This window comes from Diaporthe amygdali, assembly GCF_026229845.1.
Source record: "Diaporthe amygdali strain CAA958 chromosome Unknown NODE_15_length_991109_cov_64_707514, whole genome shotgun sequence".
Taxonomy (NCBI): domain Eukaryota; kingdom Fungi; phylum Ascomycota; class Sordariomycetes; order Diaporthales; family Diaporthaceae; genus Diaporthe; species Diaporthe amygdali.
This window is the reverse complement of record NW_026517035.1, coordinates 907,062-926,995: the sequence shown is the minus strand read 5'-3', so window position 1 is coordinate 926,995 and position 19,934 is coordinate 907,062. Positions and strand designations below refer to the sequence as shown.

Here is a 19,934-nt window from a genome sequence, read left to right as displayed (position 1 = left end):
ATATGGTGAATTAATAGGTAATGTTAACTTTCAACATTCTTGCAACAGACAGCCAGGTTTATTCTGAACGCGGCCCCGATCAGTCCCTCAAGTAGGGATTTGCCAATCTAAACGAGCGAATGAGATCCCTTAAAGTTTTGTCTGGGCCTGCCAGTAAACTTAAGTTTGTCATGAAGGTTGTGCAGGAGCTTCCAGACTATGTTTCCGGGCTGTTGTGAGAAGGTAAAAGCCCTGCAGCATTCTCACGCTGTGCATACCTCTGTCACTATTCATTGAGTATTTGCTGTCGAACAAAGTCTACGACGAAGTCAAATGAGTGTCAAAGTCCTCTCCTCCCACCATGTTGGGTCCATCTGTTCCGACTCATTTAATGCAACGTATCCGACTCTGCGATACGTTTCCTCCAGCCCCTCGACGGGTTCAAGAATTAGCATCGATAACTCCATATGTCCACTACTTCCCCTCAATGTTCCGTGGGCTGTCTTGCGAAGTGGCAAGGCGATGAAGTGCTTGATCTCATCACTGACTCTCGGAGATGACGCGTGCTTCTCATACTCGTGGTCCGGGGGTAGGAACTCGTGCGGAGGTCCAAACATCCACCGGAACCTATCATCGAACCTTCCATAACGATCAAAAGAAGCCCCGTAAGTTGCGCACCGATCGAGCCGCACAAGCAGCAATCGGGTGTATCCACGAAGCGTGATGGATGCCGCAGAGATCCTGCCGTAGGGGTCGGATGTCGCGAGCTCGATGCGATGTGAGAGCAGCCGCGGCATCAGTGTGCTTCGCAAGGATTCGGGGCCAAGTCTTAGCCTCGGCCCCCAAATTTCGAACTCGCGGACGATCTGGAATTCACAGCGGCCAAGCTTCGAGGCCCAGCTAAACGACGGCGCAATGTACTCTCCGCTGTCATGTGTGTCTTCGTCGGAACCATCCAGCGGGGCCCAGTTGAGCCCTTCTACCAGGTCTTTCTCCCACAGCCCGGCCAGGTAGGCGCCAAGAACGGGGGTATGGAAGGCAGACGCGAGTCCCGATAATGCGGGCAGCTTGTCGGATCTGTATGTGAGCTTGCGTCTCATGAATTCCTCGACGCAGCTATAGAACGCGACGAGTCTCGAGTCGAAATCAGGCTCGTGGCTTTTCTCTTCCAAGCCTGGTCTTGGAGGCCATATACAAGGCATGGCTAGCCTTCTTGTTGAGACTTGGAAGCCTCCAATTCCGTCATCAATACCAGCGAGTCCCCAGTTCTCAGCACAAGCTTTGCTGACACATTCCCACAGAAGCTGAAAGCGGCCGAAATGCAAGATCCGTGGTGCCATAATATTCTCCTGTAAGCACCAGCCCCTACCATGGAGTGGACCATCCGTGGAAGAGGTATTGTTTAATATTGTCTGGCAGACCATTTCCTTGTTTCTCCCAAAATGATGGGAACGGAGAACGCTGCGGGATCTTAGTATCCCGTGCTGGCTGTCTGATGCTGCTAGAGCAGATATCATCAAGCTCCCATTCCGGTAGATGCCCGCCATAAGAGATGACTGATGAGCCCAGTCTTCCTCGCTATCTTGGATGATGCATATAGCGTCTATCCACAAGAACCGGAACCCCAAGCGCCTGGTGATGGTAATAGCATCCTGAAAAGACCTCGGGAGATCTTCGGTGTGGATCGCTTGTTGAAGCTGCACGAAGTTTGCCTTATTCAGGGTAAATTTGACGCCATGACCCCAGCAGTGGCTTAAAGTAACATAGTGGCCTTTCTCTCCCGGATCTGGGAGGTGCAGTCTGCAAAACTGACCTTCCTGGGTCATCTCGATTAGGCGGGTCGGGAGGGGAACGACTCCTTGTGGCGGGCAGTCTTCGTGAGAAGCGCACTCTGCCAGCCAGCTCGCGGCCATCGCCATGCATACCTCCGACGAGGGGTCCTGCGGAATTGGTCTTTTGGGGCCTTGGTGGCGTGCTATGAAACGCGTGTCATGTTCGGCTACGGTATATGTCAAGTCAGCCATGGGTGCAAAATATTTGCACAAATTGAGAAAAGTACTTGGCACCTCGAACAAGACATATATCCAGACTGATGTTTATTTTGAAATCGCTCTTAATGTGAGTAGAAAGAGAAAATGGCATTTTGATCCAGATCCTCTGCTCCCGCTGCAAGAAATTGTCCATGTCTGTTGTGTCGCTGATCTCCCGTCTGAGCACATCGAGGAAGAAGCGACATCCGAGGCAGCCGTTCTGTGCAGAAAGCCACATCGAATGTGATGATTGCAGATCATGTTCCACATTGAGAGGCGGAAACCATTTAAACTTATCTTGCGTGACACGCAAATCGATGAACTCGCAATACTTGCAAAGACTCATGGCCGCATCTTGAGTGTTCGTCTTGGAACTAAGTTGGTGGCAACAAATTTCAATGAAGGATTCTCAGGCTCTTCTGCTGCAAGATGTTAGCTGATAATGTGAGGCATAGCCACTCGGCGACTGCGAGCTGAATGAGAAGGTGCGGGGCAGTTCATAGGCACGTGAGCTGTGCCACGGAACCAGCTGCCATTATCTCTAATGTATAGAGAGGTGGGGAGGCTGGGGCCTATATGGCGTCGCACATCAGCGGATCTGCCCAACGTCCATTTAAGGAGGAGGGTCCAAGCCTGCTTTATACCTCCAGTCCCCTCGTGAATGAAACGCAAGAGGAGCCTTTGTGTCTCAACCAATGAATGTCCAAGTCGAACACCACTACTAATATGATGTGTGAGCATGAACTAGGTCACTCTGCTCTGAACACTGTTCATTGAGTTAATTGTACAACAAATGGTTTGTTTGGAGCTTGTCCAAAGAAAGTATGAAGAGTATATATATACACAAAATATCATGTAGTACATGAAGTATTGAATGGGGTTTGTCCTACCATCGCACGGTCTCACGCATTTCTGACCAAGTCCAGTCTTGAGCTCCACCGCCATCATGTCTACAGACTCATGGCCGTCACACGTATTGAGTTGTAGATTCATCGCCCCAGCATAGCAATGCTGTCCATGAGACTTACTTACGCACTATTGTAAACAGCAACATACTCGATAAACATAGTCCCAGCCGACGCGGTGCTAGCAATAGGCGTCGTGCTCCCATAGACCTTATCGGGGAACGAACCCCCGATGGCGAAGTTGAGGAGGACAAAATAAGAGCCGTGAACGGCGTCGTTCCAGGCAGTGGCGTTGTTAACCATCGACGACGTCACCTGCCAGTACAGGGTGTCGCCCAGGTACCAGCGGATGGCCTCAAGCGAGGAGTCGGTGCGGTCCACCTCGACCGTGTATTGCAGGAAGTTGCCCTGCATCGGCGTCGGGGGCACCGTGTTGCCCGACAGGCCGTTGGTCTCGTCGCAAGGGCCGCCCGGGTTGATCCCGCAGTGCAGCGTACCGTACAACTTGTTCACGGCGTTGACGTTCTCCATAATGTCTAGCTCGCCGACCTGGGGCCAGTTCCTGGTGGTCAAGAGGGTCAGCACGGATGATGGATTTTCATGGGAGGTGATGGACCGAATTTCGCCGTCAACAGAGGAGAGTTCTTACTGGTAGTTGCCGCGGAACTGTGAACCAAGAGCCCAGAAGGCTGGCCAATAGCCGATCCCGTTCTCGCCCAGCGGCGGCAGCGAGAGGCTACCCACGATACGCATCTTGCCGCCGGCGGCGCACGCAAAGTCTGTGCGCTGCGTCTCGATCCGGGCCGACGTCCACGCGCCCGAGGCGTCCTTGCGCGCGGTGATGCCGAGGGTGCCGTTGCCTGTGAGGGCCAGATTCTCGGTGCTGGAGGTGTAAGTCTGGATTTCGCCCGTGCCCCAGTTGGCGGCGCCGCCCGGGTAGGACGTGCCAGTGGTAAAGAGCCAGTTGGCGGTGTTGGGCAGGCTGTTGGCCGTGCCGACGAAGTCGTCCGACCATGTCAGCGTGAAGCCTTCGATGGTGGGCACGGCGGCCTGCGTCAGGGGCAGGCCGGCTGCTGCCAGGAATGCGAGGACTTTAGAGTAGCCCATATTGTACAAAGTTTTAGGCTTGATAAGTGAGCGTAGGCGAAATAAAAAGAAAAATAATTGCGCAGGTACAACCCGGGCTTTGAGCAAGTAGGCTGAAGAGAAGGAAGCCTTTGATAGAAAGAAAGGATAGAAAACGACTGAGCGTTGCACTTGTAGCTATGAACTGAAGTCGGAGGACACCAAGGGAGTCGCTCGAGGTTTATATACAAAAGAGCCTCCTCCAACTCAGAGCCTGTATACCCTGGTACCAAAGACAGTTGAAGCTATCGCCAGGCGACAGAGCTTGCTACTCCGCGTCCCGAACATATTGCCCACCTTCAAGGGTAGCTCGCCCTGTGGGCCGGAGTTAATGCTTGTCACGGCCGTATTAATAGACAAATAGAGCTTGACTATACGGCCTCCGCGTTTCCAAACGACTGCTGGCCCACTTCTTGCCTGAAAGAGCCCCACAAACTACGGACTTGGGAGTAATCTCAGCCTGGGTCTCGGAGGCTAAACACCCCTCCATGGGGCAGAGGAAACGGCCCGTTTCGACAATAACAATATAGCATTCGGGATGGCTCCAGAGCTTATTCAAATTGGTTAAGGCTGATGTGATTCTGAGTAAGAGGGCCACTGAGCCTCCGTTGCCGTGCTGCCGCCGTCGTAGTATCGCCGAGATGTCTGGCAGAGTCCGTTGGCCTCGACTAGCCGGTCGCCGGGAACCGTTGCGCGGGCGGGTCGGGGGGCCCTGGCTAGGCTGTCTGACAGCTCACGCCGGTCCCAGAATTCGGGCTCACGAGTATAATTCAGGAGTGTGCCCAGGTAGGCAGATAGATGGAGCGAGCCGGCCGCCCTGGGCTCCATGCCACGTCCGCTCGCAAGGGAGACAAGCTCATGTCCAGAAAGAATCCTCGAATGACAGACGGATGCGGCCACACACACCTCGTGCAAGCCCGGGACTGATGTCAGATTCGGCAGTGGGAGGCGCGCGGTTGACGCAACGATGGGAGCTATGGTACGACATCATCTATATTGGAGCCGCGCCCAGAATTAGAGATCGTCGAAACATAAGGGACCAATCCCCGCCATGGGTTTTGACTCGCAATTGAAGGCAGGCGTTGGTGGAAAAGTCGTCTGCCCTCGGGCAGGTGTCCCGATTCGGTACGCGTGGTCGGCCGAGCCAGCGTCAGACTGTGGATCCCTGCAGGTCGCCCCTGAGGTTCCCCGAATCTTTAATCTATCTGATGTTTTGGTGTCCGGATGACAGCCGGGCTGGGGAGGGATAAGCTGACCTCGGGATCGACCTGGCCTGTTATGCTTATCTTGCACATCCCACCCGTCCAAGTTATTCACAGGCAATAATGAGTTGGAGAGCCGTCAATGCGCGTGTTGGAAGATATCTCCACTAGTCGCTGAGTCGTTTGGTGTTTTAACTCTAGCTATTGTTTCGCCGCCCTCTTTGTATCCACACTCTCATCAGTCAAGGCCTCGATACCTTGGTAGCGAGGCAAACGTTGGGCTTTAAATAGGTATAGAAATCCAGGCAGATGAACATAGAGCGAGGGAGTCAGATCGGTGGGTTGGTAATCCATTGATGCTAAAGAGGCTCGTCAGCACCCTCACCTTAACATCACCATAGTTACGTTCTGAGACACCCTCACGCTAAAACGCATAGTCAGACAGCATAGTTTAGTCCATAGCATGTATAGTCCTCAGACCAACATAACACATGCAAGCCAGCCCCAAAACCCAAACTCTCGACATTTACCCCTTTCAGCCAAAGACCCGCTCCCCACGGCATATTAGGCCGAACGGCGGCCCTTGGCTCAGGTTTTTGGGTCGTAATGGCGCCAGGGCGAGAGGGGGGAAAACCTGGGGGCTAGATCTTAGCGCGAACGATCCGATATTAAGCTTGTTCTGGCAGCTGTCGGGCTGGGGCTCCGGCCGTGGTGAGCCGGATGGACGGGCTGGGATGATGGGTTCACGGGATTTGCTTGCTCGGTTCCGTCTTCGGGCCTTCTCTTGGTGCACGGGGCTTTTTTGGTGTGTTTCCTCGGGACGACGTGTGCTCATTTGAGGAGGTCATGGGAACGTCTGGGTCTTGGGGCTGGCTTCATGTCTGGGAACTTGGTTTTCGTTGACGTGTTGATTTGTCTTCCTTCCATGGGTGTGGCGGGATGTGACTGGGGCGTGCGTTGTTCTCGGTCCGTCTCGGTCACTCGGGGTTGGCTCTTGGATTGTCTTCCCTGATTCCCGTACACTCGAGCATGGGGGGGGGGGGGAGTGTGTCGTTCGATCTCAACGCCTCGTTGTTCCGGCTGACACGTCAGCGAGACTTCGACCGTCCACTCCAGCCTGGCGCAACATGATCTTGAGTATGCTGAAAGGCTGACACGATTTTTTCTTCTTCAAAATTCATTCAGTTGACAGACTACGTGGTGCGTAGCTCTTAGGGAGACAATCGTTGACATTGATATCATTACTAGGGATACTGCAGTCCTTGAAGTTCATCACGCCAGTCTTCCCATCTTCCTTCGGTACAACCTCTTCAAGAGAGACCATCGGAGCTTTCTCAACAACCAAGTGAGTTGCTTCAAATTTTGATCCTCTCAACTCCTGTCCACAGAATCGAAGTGGTGAAATTTTCCTGTCCGGCTCCAGTGTCAGACTCTTCCACAAAGAAAATTTGTCGCTCTGCCATCGTTATTTATCACTTTTGATCGTTAACACTAAGAATCCCAGCCGGTCACTTCTCCATAAAACGCTGGTTCATCCATAAAATGCTTGCAACAGCCGCCATGGTGGTGGTAGGCCATCGAACAAGCCCGGGTATCTATACATATCGAAATTCCTTAGTTAAGTGATGTCTGGTGGGTGTGGTCGTGCTTTTTCCAAACCCTTGCTACCATTTGTAGCGGTTGTTCATATCGGACCAGAAGGTCAAGCAATACTCATCTTGCTGGAAAGTCCTTCAGTGAAATCGTATTCTGTGATGGGCAACGAGATACTCCATATCGCGATGCCTCAGATGTCGCTCAACGTATCTCGGCGGCGGGATCATGAACCGACCAGTCACTCATATGACTGACGGATCTTTGGCTGGTAGAAGAACAGCGGATAGAAGGATCCAAACGGTTCCAGGGAAGCTGCTGCCGTCCTTCTTGTTTCGTTACTGTAACATGAGGTCTTGTTCTTTCAGGTTTTGGGAATGGTCAAATGAACCATGGCGCAGCAGTGTCGAAGCTCATCAGTTCCCACCACTTCAACGGCTTGGCGCGGTCACCGTCGGCCTGAAGATCTTGCTGTTTCCAGTACTTCTCAATCAGATTCCTCAGGACAAACACATTCCCAATCTTCCGATCAGCATCCATACGGTCTAGTGTCCGCAGGATTGTGATCCGTTGGTCGTCCACCTGCGACTCGCAAGCGATCACAAACAAGGGCCAAGGGCTCGTGCAGATCTCCAGGCTCGAGAGTAGCCTGAAACCTTCCTCGAGCCACAGTGGCGTCTGGTTCGTTGCATCGATGTTTGGGCAGACAGCACGCAGATACAAGACGGCTGCGATCCGGTAGAGCTCGGCGGTCACTTGGACCTTGGTTCGCTCCCTGATAGAATGTATGGCGTATTCGGGCGGCAACTGCTGCTTCAGCCTGCTCAGCCTGTCTTGCAGCCCCTGACATGTCCACATCACAGATGGGAGCTCGGATCTGCCAACTTTGTCGTGGAACTTTTGCCCTGCTGGGTACCGCAGCTGATTGATGTGATGGATGATTTCCATGATCTCCACTGAGCAGCCAAGAGAGCCTATTATGACTGTCTTGTCACAGTCACTGCCCTGGAGCAGGTCCAGCGATGACGCGCCCTCATAATTATGCTTGTGTGGCTGACTGAAACAGCCCAGTATTTCGTGGTAAAGAAACCACGTGTTGAGAAAATCATAGTCGAGTGTGCCTCCTCTCATTTCGGCATAGCGATGCAGCAAGCTTCTTGAGCCGTTCAGGTGGAGATGCCATTTGCCCTCCCCCTCGTCAAAAACCTGACGGTGTCAGCTGTGACTGATGGGTGTAGCGGTCTTTTGGAGTTCGGGCTTACGTTGTATACACAAAGCATCATGGAAGCCGCAAGCTGGGATTCAATAGGCACGTCTACGTACGACTCTTTCTCCAGTGAGTGAGACAGAAGTCGGAGGGCCTGGATCTTGTAGGGTAAGGCAGCCCCGGAGCCATGACGGTGGAATGCTGACAGGGCGAGGATGGCACTGCGGAGACCCCTGGCGGCAAAATTGGAGCCACTCATGGCTATGGGCAGAAGCTGGAGGCGGAAGCCATTGTTGGCATCAACAGTTGAGATCATACGAGCGATCTTGCGTTCGTCTGGAGGCTGTGTCAGAGGCACTACTACGTAAAAGAAGGGGACAAAGCGACAACTCACAATATGAGAGCAAATCGGATTCGTGGCCCATCAAGTCGGGGTGAAGAGTCAGGGCTTGTTGAGGGCGGGCGTGGTGGTCCTGAAGGGTTAAGGTGCTGACATCCTGACGGTTCTGTTCGATGTCGTCGAATGAAATGTTGAGGAACTGCTCGCCGTAATACAAGCCGGACGCCTGCAGCTGGCCGTGCGAGTGCTGCAGGGAAAGTTTGGGTGATTTCCTGCGGCCGTCTGGAATATCAGGCCAGACGAGCCGGAGGCCATATCCCATGCACTCTCGGCCCGTCCTCACGCAGTTGTTGCATGAGGGCAAGCCTTTATCACACCCGATTTTCCGTTCTATTCGCAAGAGTAGGAGCCGGGTGTCAGCAGGAGCCCCGTAGTATTGGAGAGCAGGGAAGGCCGGAGCAGACGCGGGCGGGCCGTCGGGGCACAGATGGTGGAGAAGGGTCCACCGGCAGACGGCAGACCAATATCAAGTGGGCAGGGCAGGGCAGGGCAGGGCAGAGAAGGAAGAGGCGGGCATGACTCGGCGACAACGAGGCCAACAACAACAGAAACAAAGAGAACAACAGTAAGCTCGAGGCAGAGGGCGATTACTCACTCTTGCATGTCCAGCAGCCCTGGTTTGCTTGGCGAGCAATCATGCTTGTTACTGTGCGTTGTGTCCAAGACCTGTCAGAGTCGGGTTGGGGTGTGCCGATGGGGTTTGTGAGATGGTGATGAGACAACGCTTGAGACGTAGTGTTCTGCTTTGGCGACCTTTTTGCTTTTGTTTTGTGGCAGTCCGGATCTGAGATTCTGTCAAGGTTGACCCGGGTTCATGGTAATTCCCAGGGGGGAGGGACGGTGGAATCAGATGCCGGACGCGGACGCTTGTGAAGCTTGATACTTGATGCGGTGATGCTTGATGCTGTGTGCTGCGTGCCGCGTGCTGCGTGCTGGCTGTTGTGCGCCCGTGTGCTGGCTATTCCCGGCTGGCTGGCTGGCTGGCTTGCTGGCTTGCTGGCTTGCTTGGGTCTGGTTGTCATCAACTGAACCGGATCGGCGCACGTTTCCAATTATACCGTGTCATCATGTAAGCGCCATCTCTCGTGGCAATGATACCGTATTGCTGGTGCGGCTGCTGGTTGGGCGGGTTGGTGGGCGGCGGGACGGTCGGTCGGCGGTGGTAGTGGTAGTGGTGGTGGTGGTGATTGATTGTTGATGTCGGTCGGGGTTAGTCCAAGGTGTACAAGGTCTCAAGGTCTGGTGTCTGGCGGCGGTCTTTCTCTTGGGTCTGGGGCGTCTGGGGTGTCTGGGGTGTGTATTCGCCTGGGTCGCCCGGTGTTCCTGGCCCAGAACACCGGTATCGCCTCGCCACAGACCTCTGCAGGCATCCATGTTCTGTCCCCATGTCCCCATGCCGTTCCATGCCGCCCCATGCTGTCCTATCGTTGTCCTCCCATCCAAATCCATCACACCCTGGTCGACCTCTGGACAGGCGACAGGCTTGGCGGAGCTCTGGCAAAGCGGGGGGATGCCTCTCAGCGGGAGGATCCGCTGGGGAACAGTCCGAACAGAGGCAGCAGATCATCAGGGAGTATGCCTTGTTAGCTGACGGGCCAGGGAGGGCTCCATGCGACTATCGTGGTGTACGGCCAGAGGGTCAGACGGACAAGACAGGCGACAGGGGAGACAGGGCAGACAGCTCAACTGGTGGCAGGCAGACGAACAGTGTGGGCAGGCAGGCAATCATCATGCAGATGCAGGAGGGAGGGATGGATGGGTGGGTGGGTGGGTGGATGGATGGAAAGGAAGCACAAGGAGAGGTCCACCACACCTCGATGCCGTTGCCGTTCATCCCAGGTCTCTTTGTCCCCCCCCTTGTACGTACATACATATACACCACGTACACCACGTACACACTTACACACGTACATACATACATATCTACATAGACATACGTACTTACACACGTAGCACATGCATGTCTAGGTAGTACTGTAGTAAAAAAATGTATGTGCGCCCTTGCTGGGCCTTGCTGCACACATAACACCCTCCTCCTGTCAAACAAGCACGAATGTCGTCTCATGGATGACCTGCGCCAGGATATTGGCGTCCTGGTTGCTGACGCCATTGGACGCCTCTCATCGGCGGGCTTTGACCTTATTTATCTAGTCTCCCTGGTTCCTGCTCGGCTTTTGGTCAAAGGCTACCCAGACCAGCAGACCGACCTCACTCCCTTCGGCTCACCTCTTCCACACCCCGATCGTGCCAGGTCGGCAGCACGGCCAACACGGGCTGACCCAGAGACAAAAGGCTCGACCGGTCAAGTTCCTGTCGACCCAAACCGCTCCCGAAAAGCCTCCTCGTGCTACCATCGACAACTGCCACCTGCGGACCTCTGGATCTCACATACATGCCACAATCTGATCCGCTCCGATGACAGGACAGGACAGGATCGGCGGCCCGCTGCAACGGAATGCACAGCAACGTCTCTCTCTCTCTCTTCTGCCCTGCTGGCCCTGGGTATATCTGGGGGCCCACCCAGCTTCCCCGCAGCGCAGTCTAGCGCCAAGTAATACGGACTGACACTCTGGACGGGCGGGTGTGGATGAGGCGCAAACGATCCCGGCCCACCGACGACTCACATAAAACAACGACGTCGGCAGCGACGCTCCTCTCTCGAAAACATCCTGGTCGCTCTTTTTATCGCATTAACACACCGGTCTGCGGAACCCGGCTCCATCATGCTCGCTACCCTCTTTCTGGCCGCCTGTGCCCTCCAGACGCGTGCCATTGGGCTCGCCCAAGCCTCCCAAGATGAGGCGCCCATGATTCGGAGCTACATCCAGGCCGGTGGCCAGTACGCCGAGAACAGCGCCGGAGAGCATATTTTCCAAGACCAGATCTACGTGGAGCACCTGGTCCCCGTGCATGGTGTCACCCAACGTCATCCCATAGTGTTCTTGCACGGCGCGGCACAGACAGCAACGGTCAGTGGGACGTCCCAAGCTTCGAGAGATAATGGGAGATTACGCGTCCGGCTGACCTCCGAAAGAATTGGCTGAACAAGCCCGACGGCGGTCGAGGGTGGGCATCTCGCTTCATCGAGCAAGGTTACGAGCTTTATCTCGTCGACCAGCCGTCACGCGGTCGCTCGACATGGCAACCAGCCACTGGACCCGAGTTGGATCCACCCTTTGCGGCTGAGAACCTGCAGCAGCGTTTTACCGCCAGCGAGAAGTACAACCTCTGGCCACAGGCAGCATTGCATACGCAGTGGAACGGCACCGGCTTAATGGGAGACCCAATATTCGATCGCTTCTACAGCTCCCAGGTGCAGTACACATCCAACCTGACGTTTCAGCAACACAAGACCCAAGCAGCGGGTGCTGCCCTGCTCGACGGAATTGGAAAGCCCGTCATTCTTGTGGGACACTCCGCAGGGGGTCAGCTGCCGATAGTCATCGCGGACGCCCGCCCAGGTCTCACGGCAGGCCTGATACTCCTGGAGCCATCTGGCCCGCCCTTCGAGAACGCGGGCGTGCAAGGAAACGGCTCTGCTCGTGCCTGGGGAGTTGCGGATATCCCGCTCACGTATGACCCGCCAGTCACTGACCCTGCCGTCGACCTGGTCAAGCAGACCGTTGCGGCGCTTGACGAGGATCACGTCAACTGCACTCTGCAGGCGGATAGTCCTGCACCTCGCAAGTTGGTCAACCTGGCTGGCAAACCCTTTTTGGTGGTGACATCAGAGTCGTCATTCCATGCGCAGTACGACTACTGCATCGTGGATTATCTCCGACAGGCAGGATGCAGTTCTCTGGAATATGTCGAGCTTGGAGCAGCGGGGATTCATGGCAATGGACACATGATGTTTCTAGAGAAGAATAGCGATGACATCCAGAACCTTTTGCAGGAATGGATTGCGATGCTAAATTAATATCTGGGTTCTGTTGACAGTTGAGAAATTTTGTGCATTCCTCCGACAGGCACTGGAATGCGGAATGCCGTACCATCGGCAAGGTGCCCATTCTTCAACCACGAGTTTGTCTCGGCTCGCATCCCTTCATTGGCCATCAACTCATCGCCATCTCAACAGCAACGCGTCGGGCACACTTTGTCTTGCCTTGTTGTGGCTGTCCTGGTTCGCCGTGCACTGCGATGCGCGGGACTAAAAAAGGACCATGGACCGCGTTCGCGCTGCCTCTGCGTCTTGTTTCTCGTCCCTCCCTTCCTTCTCTCTGCCTGGTGGTGTTATAAAACAATCGTTTCTACGTGCGGGCTTGCTGAGCTACTCGTTTTTGCTCGCACCGACCGACCGACCATTCATTCGTTCTTTCCAGACACCAACCCATCGGTGAAGGCAACCGTCGACCAAATATGGTGAGACTGCATACACTGGCCGCCGGCACCGCCTTGCTGGCCCTCGGGGTGAAGGCACAGTTCTCGTACCAGGGCTGCGTTTCCCTCGACACTTCCACCATCAAGAACACCACCGAGCTGTATCCGCAGGGCCCGGTACCGTGTCTCTCGTTCTGCAATGGCTTAGGCTATTCGTACGCGGCCATAACTGCCCAGTTAGCTTCACCCTCCACGAATTAGAAGGCTGCTTATTGACCTTGTCCAGGTTCTGCTCCTGCTGGGGCTACTCCTCCCCTCCCGTCGTCAACAAGTTGTACCCCGACAGTGGGCATGCGGACTGCTCGTTCAACTGTGATGATCCATACAGCAATCAATACTGTGGCGGCATCGACCTCACCACTCTCGGCTTCCTGTACAGCTACTACGCGGGCGTTGCGCCTGCTGTTGTCGGAGGGACGTCGAGTAGCACCACTGCTCCAGTAGACATTGCTACTAGCTCTAGCACTGATGTGATTGCAACTCCTCCGGCGACCTCCAGCGGGGAAGATGTCTCCTCTACATCTGCAAGTTCCATCGACAGTGGGAGCGTCAATCCTACCGAGGGCTCGAGCACCACAGGACCTACATCTCCTCAGAGCTCAAGCCCGTCTGATAGCGGCATACCATCCCAGAGCACCAGTGCTGGAGAAACTACGCCTCCCTCAACAAGCGAAGTTTCTCCCTCAACAAGCTCAGGTCAATCTAGTGCTCTGCCTCCAACGAGTTCAGGCATATCAGAGGGCCCTGGGTCTTCTTCGACCTCGGGTGCAGCAGGAAGTAGCGAAGGCTCTCCGTCTCAGACCTCGTTCCCCCCAGGAGTCATTGTGCCAACGTCTTCGAGTAGCGGGTCAGCTTCGCCCAGCTCAACTGCTGCCGGTGGCGCTCCGATCGCGACTCTCGTGGTTCTCATCCCCGGCCAGGCATTCGTGATCAGCATCGCACCATTCCTCAGGAGCCCCGGCGACCAGGCGCTCTCCTATATCCCCTCGCCGGCTTTCCTCTTGTACAACGCCAACATTACATCGTTCTTCGGCACGGTCCCGCTTACTTACCCCCCTGGACCGCTGGTCATCACCGTGACAGCCGGCCAGCCTACCACGGGATCGAACGGACTCGGCCGCAGGCAGGTCCCGGCAGGGACCTACACGTTCGCCATCGAGCTTATCATCGTGGCACCAGGCGTCTCGGTCCCGACGCTGCCAAGTACCCCAGTGCCGACGCCGACCCTCAGCCCGGTGCCAGGCGCACCCGGCGCACCCGGCGGACCTGGTCCCGTGCTCCCATCATACACCAACACGGTCTACCAGACGGTGACGTCGACAATCACGCGCTGCCCGGTGTGCGCGCCCGAGGTGACGGTCTACGCGGTGCCGATCGGCACGACGTGCGTCACGGCCCAGGTGTTCACGACGCCCTGCCCGGTGACGGTGACGACGACGCTGCCCAACGGCGTCGTCACGCCAGTCGTCACCACCACCGTCAGCAAGATCCCGTACAACCCGGCCGAGAGCACCGTCACCGTCAAGACCGTCGTCGAGAAGACCGCCAAGTACACCACCACGCTGCTCGTCGCCGTCACTCAGACCGTGGCGAAGATGCAGCCGACGGGCAACGCGGGCGCCATCCAGCAGCCTGCTGCTCCTCCTGTTGCTGCTCCTCCTGCCGCTGCTCCTCCTGCCGCTGCTCCTCCTGCCGCTGCTCCTCCTGCTGCAGCTCCCGTTCCCGGCGCGGCAGCTCCCCCTAACGCCGCGCCCTTCTCTGGGCCCGTTGCACCGCCGCCCAACGGCGCGTTCGGCACAGGCGCGGCAAACAATGGCTCCCAGAATGCGGCACCCACGATGCCCGTCACCGCCGGGGCGAGCATGGACCGGTTCGTGGAGATGTTTGTCCTGCTGTGCGGCGTTGCCTTCGGGGCGCTCCTCCTGCTGTAGGATGGTTCATTTTCCGTGTCTTGGATGGCCTAGTATTAGTACATTTTTATGTTATTATATGTAACTGCTTTGTGAAAAGGATCTCGAGGCCTTGTTGTCTCGGGTGTTGGGCGCTCAATCATTCATTGCAATGTCATCTGCCGAGGGGTGGGTGTGTGGAATAGGCATTAATAGGAACTCCATGTAACGAATATGAATATGAAATAAAAGATAATAAGAAACATTGTATTGATCCATGGCGGTTGCTACACGAGGTGAGACTCAAAATTGAGAAGCAAAAAACACATGCAGTTCATCGATTGGGGGTTTTGTCAGGAGGGGTACAAAAACCTAGGTTCGGTAGATGATCTGCAATAAAGTGTTGGAGGGAGCCTGGATCAGGATCATCTGTCCATATCAACGCGTCCTCCTCTCTTTATTACTTTGCTGGGCGAATGTAGTCTGCAACAGGCATGCTTACCAGACAACCTTGAATTGGCTGTGGCATGAGGCATGAAGGGATCCGGGGCCGAACGGGACAAACCGCCCTACCGCGCCACAGCAGTCGATGAGCCGAGGCTCTTCCCGCCGCCCGCTCCTGTCGTTGGCGTCACCGAGACCGAGACCGGACAGCCTCGGCGCAGCGAGTGGAGAGGAGAAAGGGCATTCTCCCCCCTCTGCAGGCCTCTTTCTCTTCTTCTACACTTTTCCTTGACTCTTTGTGGGACCAATTGCCCTTCTCACGACCATGTCCAGAGCCCTGCTTTCGAGATGCGCCCGGCAGAGCGCCCCAGCACTGCGGGCCGGCGCCAGGCGAAGCTATGCTGCCGCAGCATCCTCCGCGCCGCCTTTTGACTGGCAGGACCCTCTCAATGCGAAGAACCTGCTGACGGAGGAGGAGCTGGCCATTTCAGAGACGGCGGAGAAGTATTGCCAGGAGCAACTTCTGCCTAGAGTCCTTCGTACGCAACGCACCAACCACATTACCGTCCCCGTTCGGCATCCCCTCGAACGCTCTAGGAGCATTCCACTGACTTTGCGCCGCACAACATATAGAAGCCTACCGAGATGAGAACTACCACCGCGAGATCCTGACCGAGATGGGCGAGCTCGGCCTCCTGGGCGCCACGATCGACGGGTACGGCTGCGCGGGCGTGTCGACGGTGGCGGGCGGGCTGATCACAAAGGCGGTGGAGCGGGTGGACTCGGGGTACAGGTCGGGCATGTCGGTGCAGTCGTCGCTGGTGATGGGCGGGATCGACGAGTTCGGCACGGCGGAGCAGAAGGACAAGTTCCTGCCGGGGATGGCGAAGGGCCAGGTGCTGGGCGCGTTCGGGCTGACGGAGCCCAACCACGGGTCGGACCCGGGCAGCATGGAGACGACGGCGCGGCCGCACCCGACCAAGGAGGGCTACTACTCGCTGAGCGGGTCCAAGACGTGGATCACCAACAGCCCCATCGCCGACGTGCTGATGGTGTGGGCGAAGCTGGCGGACACGGGCAAGATCCGCGGGTTCCTGGTCGAGCGGGACGCGTGCCCGCCGGGGACGCTCGAGACGCCCCCCATCAAGCACAAGAACGGCCTGCGCGCCAGCATCACGGGCATGATCCACCTGGACGGCGTGCCGGTGCCGCGCGAGATGATGTTCCCGGACGTCGAGGGCCTCCGGGGCCCCTTCTCGTGCCTCAACAGCGCGCGCTACGGCATCGCCATGGGCACCGTCGGCGCCCTCGAGGACTGCATATCGCGCGCGAGGGCCTACGCCCTCGAGCGCCGCCAGTTCAAGGGGAACCCGATCGCCAAGTACCAGCTTGTGCAGCGCAAGCTGGCCGACGCCACCACCGACGCCGCGTACGGCATGCTGGCCGCTATTCAGGTCGGACGGCTCAAGGACGAGGGGAAGGCCACGCCCGAGATGATCAGCATGGTCAAGAGGCAGAACTGCGACCGCGCGCTGGTCAATGCCAGGGTGCTGCAGGAGATCTTTGGGGGCAATGCTGTCAGTGATGAGTATGGCATCGGCAGGCACGTGGCGAACTTGTTTGTCACGCAGACTTATGAGGGCCAGAGTGATATTCACAGTGAGTTGGTCCCTAGTATTGCTTATAATCCTCAAGATGAATCTACTAATGCGTCCATACAGGCTTGATACTCGGCAGAGCCATTACTGGTATCCAGGCCTTTGTCTGAGGATGTGTTCTCACCGTTTGCGAGTGTGCGAATTGTAGTATCTAGCGATCAATATGTACATATGCTGCCCGTGAGTATGCTGTGTCTGGGTGTGAGAGACAATAGGGATGATATTGGGTATACTCCATCTCTATCCCTTGAACAGAAGCGGAGTGCCCCACAAGGGTCTCCTACGTGACACGTTAGCAAATCAATGAATACAATTCTTACAATTTCAAGATCCAGTATGAAAATCATCCCGTCCTCCTCCCCGGGACCGCACCGGCCAGTCCGGCACACGATCGGATCGCGCCGGGCCCCCTTTCATCGGTCCATCCCTGAACCCCTGACTTTAGCGCCCCTGGCGACGGACTGATCGACGTCATTGCTGAACTTGACGACTCGGGCTGGGCTCTGGCAGAGCATGCCAGGTTCTCTCGCCTCCTGGCAGATAAGACCGTTCTCTGAGTGGTTGTTAATGTTGGCCTGGGTTCCTGACCAAGGAGGCAGGGAGGCAAACATCGGTAAGGCTGAGAAATCAACAGTCAGACTTCTTGGGGCCCAGCCTAGTTGGTAGAGGATCTGGGTGGCGGTGTTGGTGTTGGTGTACTATTGCAATCGGGTACCATTTGTGCTAATTTCAGCTGTGGAATACCTGATCATGTTTAATAATGCTGTGGCAGGTCAAAGATACATGTTCACGCGCTCAGGTGCTCTTTGGGCAGGAAGAATGAAGGCCCAATGACCTGGCGAGGTGACCGCCCAAGGCCTGTATTCAGCTACTGCTGCGAGAGAGAGAGGCACCTCGGTGGCTGGAGAGGGCCTAGAGGGGGAACTGGACCGGGGGAACTGGTAGGGGGGGCCGTGCTTTTCAGGCCCAGGTCAGGTCAAATCCACTGCGGCCTTTCAAGCATTGGCGTCTTCTTTGTCCCACTTGCTGCACCACTTTGGCCAAGGTGTCGGTAGGAACTGGGAACAACAATCCACCTCTGCCACCTTCCGTGACTGCCTGACTGACTCTTCTCCGATTTTTCTCGTCCCCTTACCCTACCCGCCCTGCCCTGCTCACCCTACTGCCACCACAGTAGTCTTGGTAGACCTTCCCGCCCAGCCCATCACCGACTGCTTCTTTCTCGCTCCCGACTCTCACTGTAATCCGCTCCCAGACCCAAGACTGCGATACCATCAATCATCCCACCCCGCCACACATCTCTCTCCTCGTGAGTCCAGCCTGTACACCATCCATCCACCCAACCTGCACGCAGCCTAGCCACAGGTCTTTGACTTTAATTGCCTGCCGCCCTTTGATGATTCACTGACCTTCTGCGTGGTTCCAACTGCTGACCTGAGTTAAAACACTATCTGCAGCCCATCGACTTCTTTCTTCCTCTCAATCATCAACCCGAATCAACCACCCCGAGGCCACCAACCTCAACCTCCACAACCTCAAAAAAACACACAAGATGGCGCTCAAGCGAATCAACAAGGAACTCACTGACCTGGGACGGTATGTCATCTCGCCCATCTCCCTTAGCCGTCTCTTTGGTCGCACGCTGCAAGGTGGGGTGTTTGCTGCTTTGGGCGGGGCAAATGCTGTGAACCTCCAAACCACAATCACTCAGCCGTGCAGGTCCACGATGCGAACAAGGCCGGCAGGAGAGACAGCCTCATACACATCGCAACCAAGATTCGCTGACCTTTTGCCGATAGTGACCCTCCCTCGTCATGCTCCGCTGGTCCCGTTGGAGAGGATTTGGTACGCATTGCCCCTCGCCCTATTCCCGATAAGCGCCCACATCACTCGCAATCGAGCCAACCCGGCACGCGACCCGTCACGATAGCAGAATCGATCATCTGGAGCTCTTATCACTGACCCTCTATGGCACACAGTTTCACTGGCAGGCGACGATCATGGGACCTGTAAGTTGCACCCAGACTACTCCTGTCCTCGATGCCACCTGTTCGAGACACTATCCCGGACACCTGTCCCCTGACTCGGGCTGGCGTCGAACGGACCTCACCTCGAGCTCGGTCTTGTCTAGTGGAATGCGTCGCTGACCATCTCTCACAGAGTGACTCCCCATACTCCGGCGGTGTTTTCTTCCTCGCAATCCACTTCCCAACAGACTACCCATTCAAGCCTCCCAAGGTCAACTTCACCACACGTATCTACCACCCCAACATCAACAGCAATGGCAGCATCTGCTTGGACATTCTGCGAGACCAGTGGTCCCCAGCCCTGACCATCTCCAAAGGTACGCCAGCACTGTACTGCAACCTGAGACCTCAAATGAGACACTAATCCCGCTACAGTCCTGCTCTCTATCTGCTCCATGCTGACCGACCCCAACCCCGACGACCCACTTGTCCCCGAGATTGCACATGTGTACAAGACGAACCGATCTCAATACGAGTCGACTGCCAGGGAGTGGACCCGCAAGTACGCCATCTAGCCTTTCTCCGCTCCGGAGGACGGGCTTTGCGTGGTGTGTTTGTGGGCTGTAGAGATGGTGGATACATGGGCGAGGACGGGCGATCACTGCGTCATTCCTTGGGCTTGCGGTAGATCAACATCAATACGGACAAGTTTTCCTGCACTTTTTTCTGGCTGGCTGCTGGCGTTGCATTCGAGTGACTGATTCCGGGAGAGGACCGGCTTGATTGATGATTTGGGTCACATTCTTCTCTGACGACCGACACAAACAAACACGAGGTTGTGGGAGAAATGCTATGCATACAGGTAGTTAGACAGCAAGGGAAGAGACGTGGGAATCATGACATGAACGACTCCCAGGTGCGGCGTCTTGTTGCGGTTGTGAGGGCTTGAATGATTGTGTCTGTGAAATACTCCGTGCATTCTGTCCAGCAATAAAACACAGGTCTTCATGTGCCAGCTTATTTCAGGGAAGCAACCCAGATCAACAAGTGTTGATTTCAAAGTTTGAGCAGTGGAATTCAACCGAAGAGTCTCGAAAAGGCGTAAGAATAATGTTTGTCCAGCAGCATATACTGGTTCGCCATGCTCTCGTAGCT

At 55.8% G+C, this 19,934-nt stretch overlaps 6 protein-coding genes across 6 annotated transcripts; 4 read left to right on the top strand and 2 right to left on the bottom strand.

The window, feature by feature from the left end:
* Positions 1–308: 308 nt before the first annotated feature.
* Positions 309–4,021, bottom strand: J7T55_010017 (uncharacterized protein; the record flags this gene model as incomplete). Its single annotated transcript, XM_053143992.1, has 5 exons — positions 309–1,328; positions 1,401–1,978; positions 2,900–2,959; positions 3,046–3,476; positions 3,564–4,021. 5 exons carry the CDS (start codon positions 4,019–4,021, stop codon positions 309–311), a joined length of 2,547 nt encoding a protein of 848 aa, XP_052993535.1.
* A 3,194-nt stretch (positions 4,022–7,215) lies between these two features.
* J7T55_010016 (n-terminal fungal transcription regulatory domain-containing protein) lies at positions 7,216–9,079 on the bottom strand (the record flags this gene model as incomplete). The annotated part of the gene is made up of 4 exons (XM_053143991.1): positions 7,216–8,040; positions 8,097–8,377; positions 8,436–8,771; positions 9,037–9,079. The coding sequence occupies 4 exons, from the start codon at positions 9,077–9,079 to the stop codon at positions 7,216–7,218; spliced, it is 1,485 nt and encodes a 494-aa protein (XP_052993534.1).
* Positions 9,080–11,164: 2,085 nt separating this feature from the next.
* Positions 11,165–12,360, top strand: J7T55_010015 (uncharacterized protein; the record flags this gene model as incomplete). Its single annotated transcript, XM_053143990.1, has 2 exons — positions 11,165–11,410; positions 11,476–12,360. 2 exons carry the CDS (start codon positions 11,165–11,167, stop codon positions 12,358–12,360), a joined length of 1,131 nt encoding a protein of 376 aa, XP_052993533.1.
* Positions 12,361–12,800: 440 nt separating this feature from the next.
* J7T55_010014 (uncharacterized protein) lies at positions 12,801–14,752 on the top strand (the record flags this gene model as incomplete). The annotated part of the gene is made up of 2 exons (XM_053143989.1): positions 12,801–12,997; positions 13,048–14,752. 2 exons carry the CDS (start codon positions 12,801–12,803, stop codon positions 14,750–14,752), a joined length of 1,902 nt encoding a protein of 633 aa, XP_052993532.1.
* Positions 14,753–15,479: 727 nt separating this feature from the next.
* J7T55_010013 (uncharacterized protein) lies at positions 15,480–16,922 on the top strand (the record flags this gene model as incomplete). Its single annotated transcript, XM_053143988.1, has 3 exons — positions 15,480–15,693; positions 15,788–16,813; positions 16,876–16,922. 3 exons carry the CDS (start codon positions 15,480–15,482, stop codon positions 16,920–16,922), a joined length of 1,287 nt encoding a protein of 428 aa, XP_052993531.1.
* Positions 16,923–18,364: 1,442 nt separating this feature from the next.
* On the top strand, positions 18,365–19,354 carry J7T55_010012 (ubiquitin-conjugating enzyme; the record flags this gene model as incomplete). Its single annotated transcript, XM_053143987.1, has 5 exons — positions 18,365–18,408; positions 18,612–18,657; positions 18,792–18,821; positions 18,973–19,156; positions 19,215–19,354. 5 exons carry the CDS (start codon positions 18,365–18,367, stop codon positions 19,352–19,354), a joined length of 444 nt encoding a protein of 147 aa, XP_052993530.1.
* Positions 19,355–19,934: the final 580 nt, after the last annotated feature.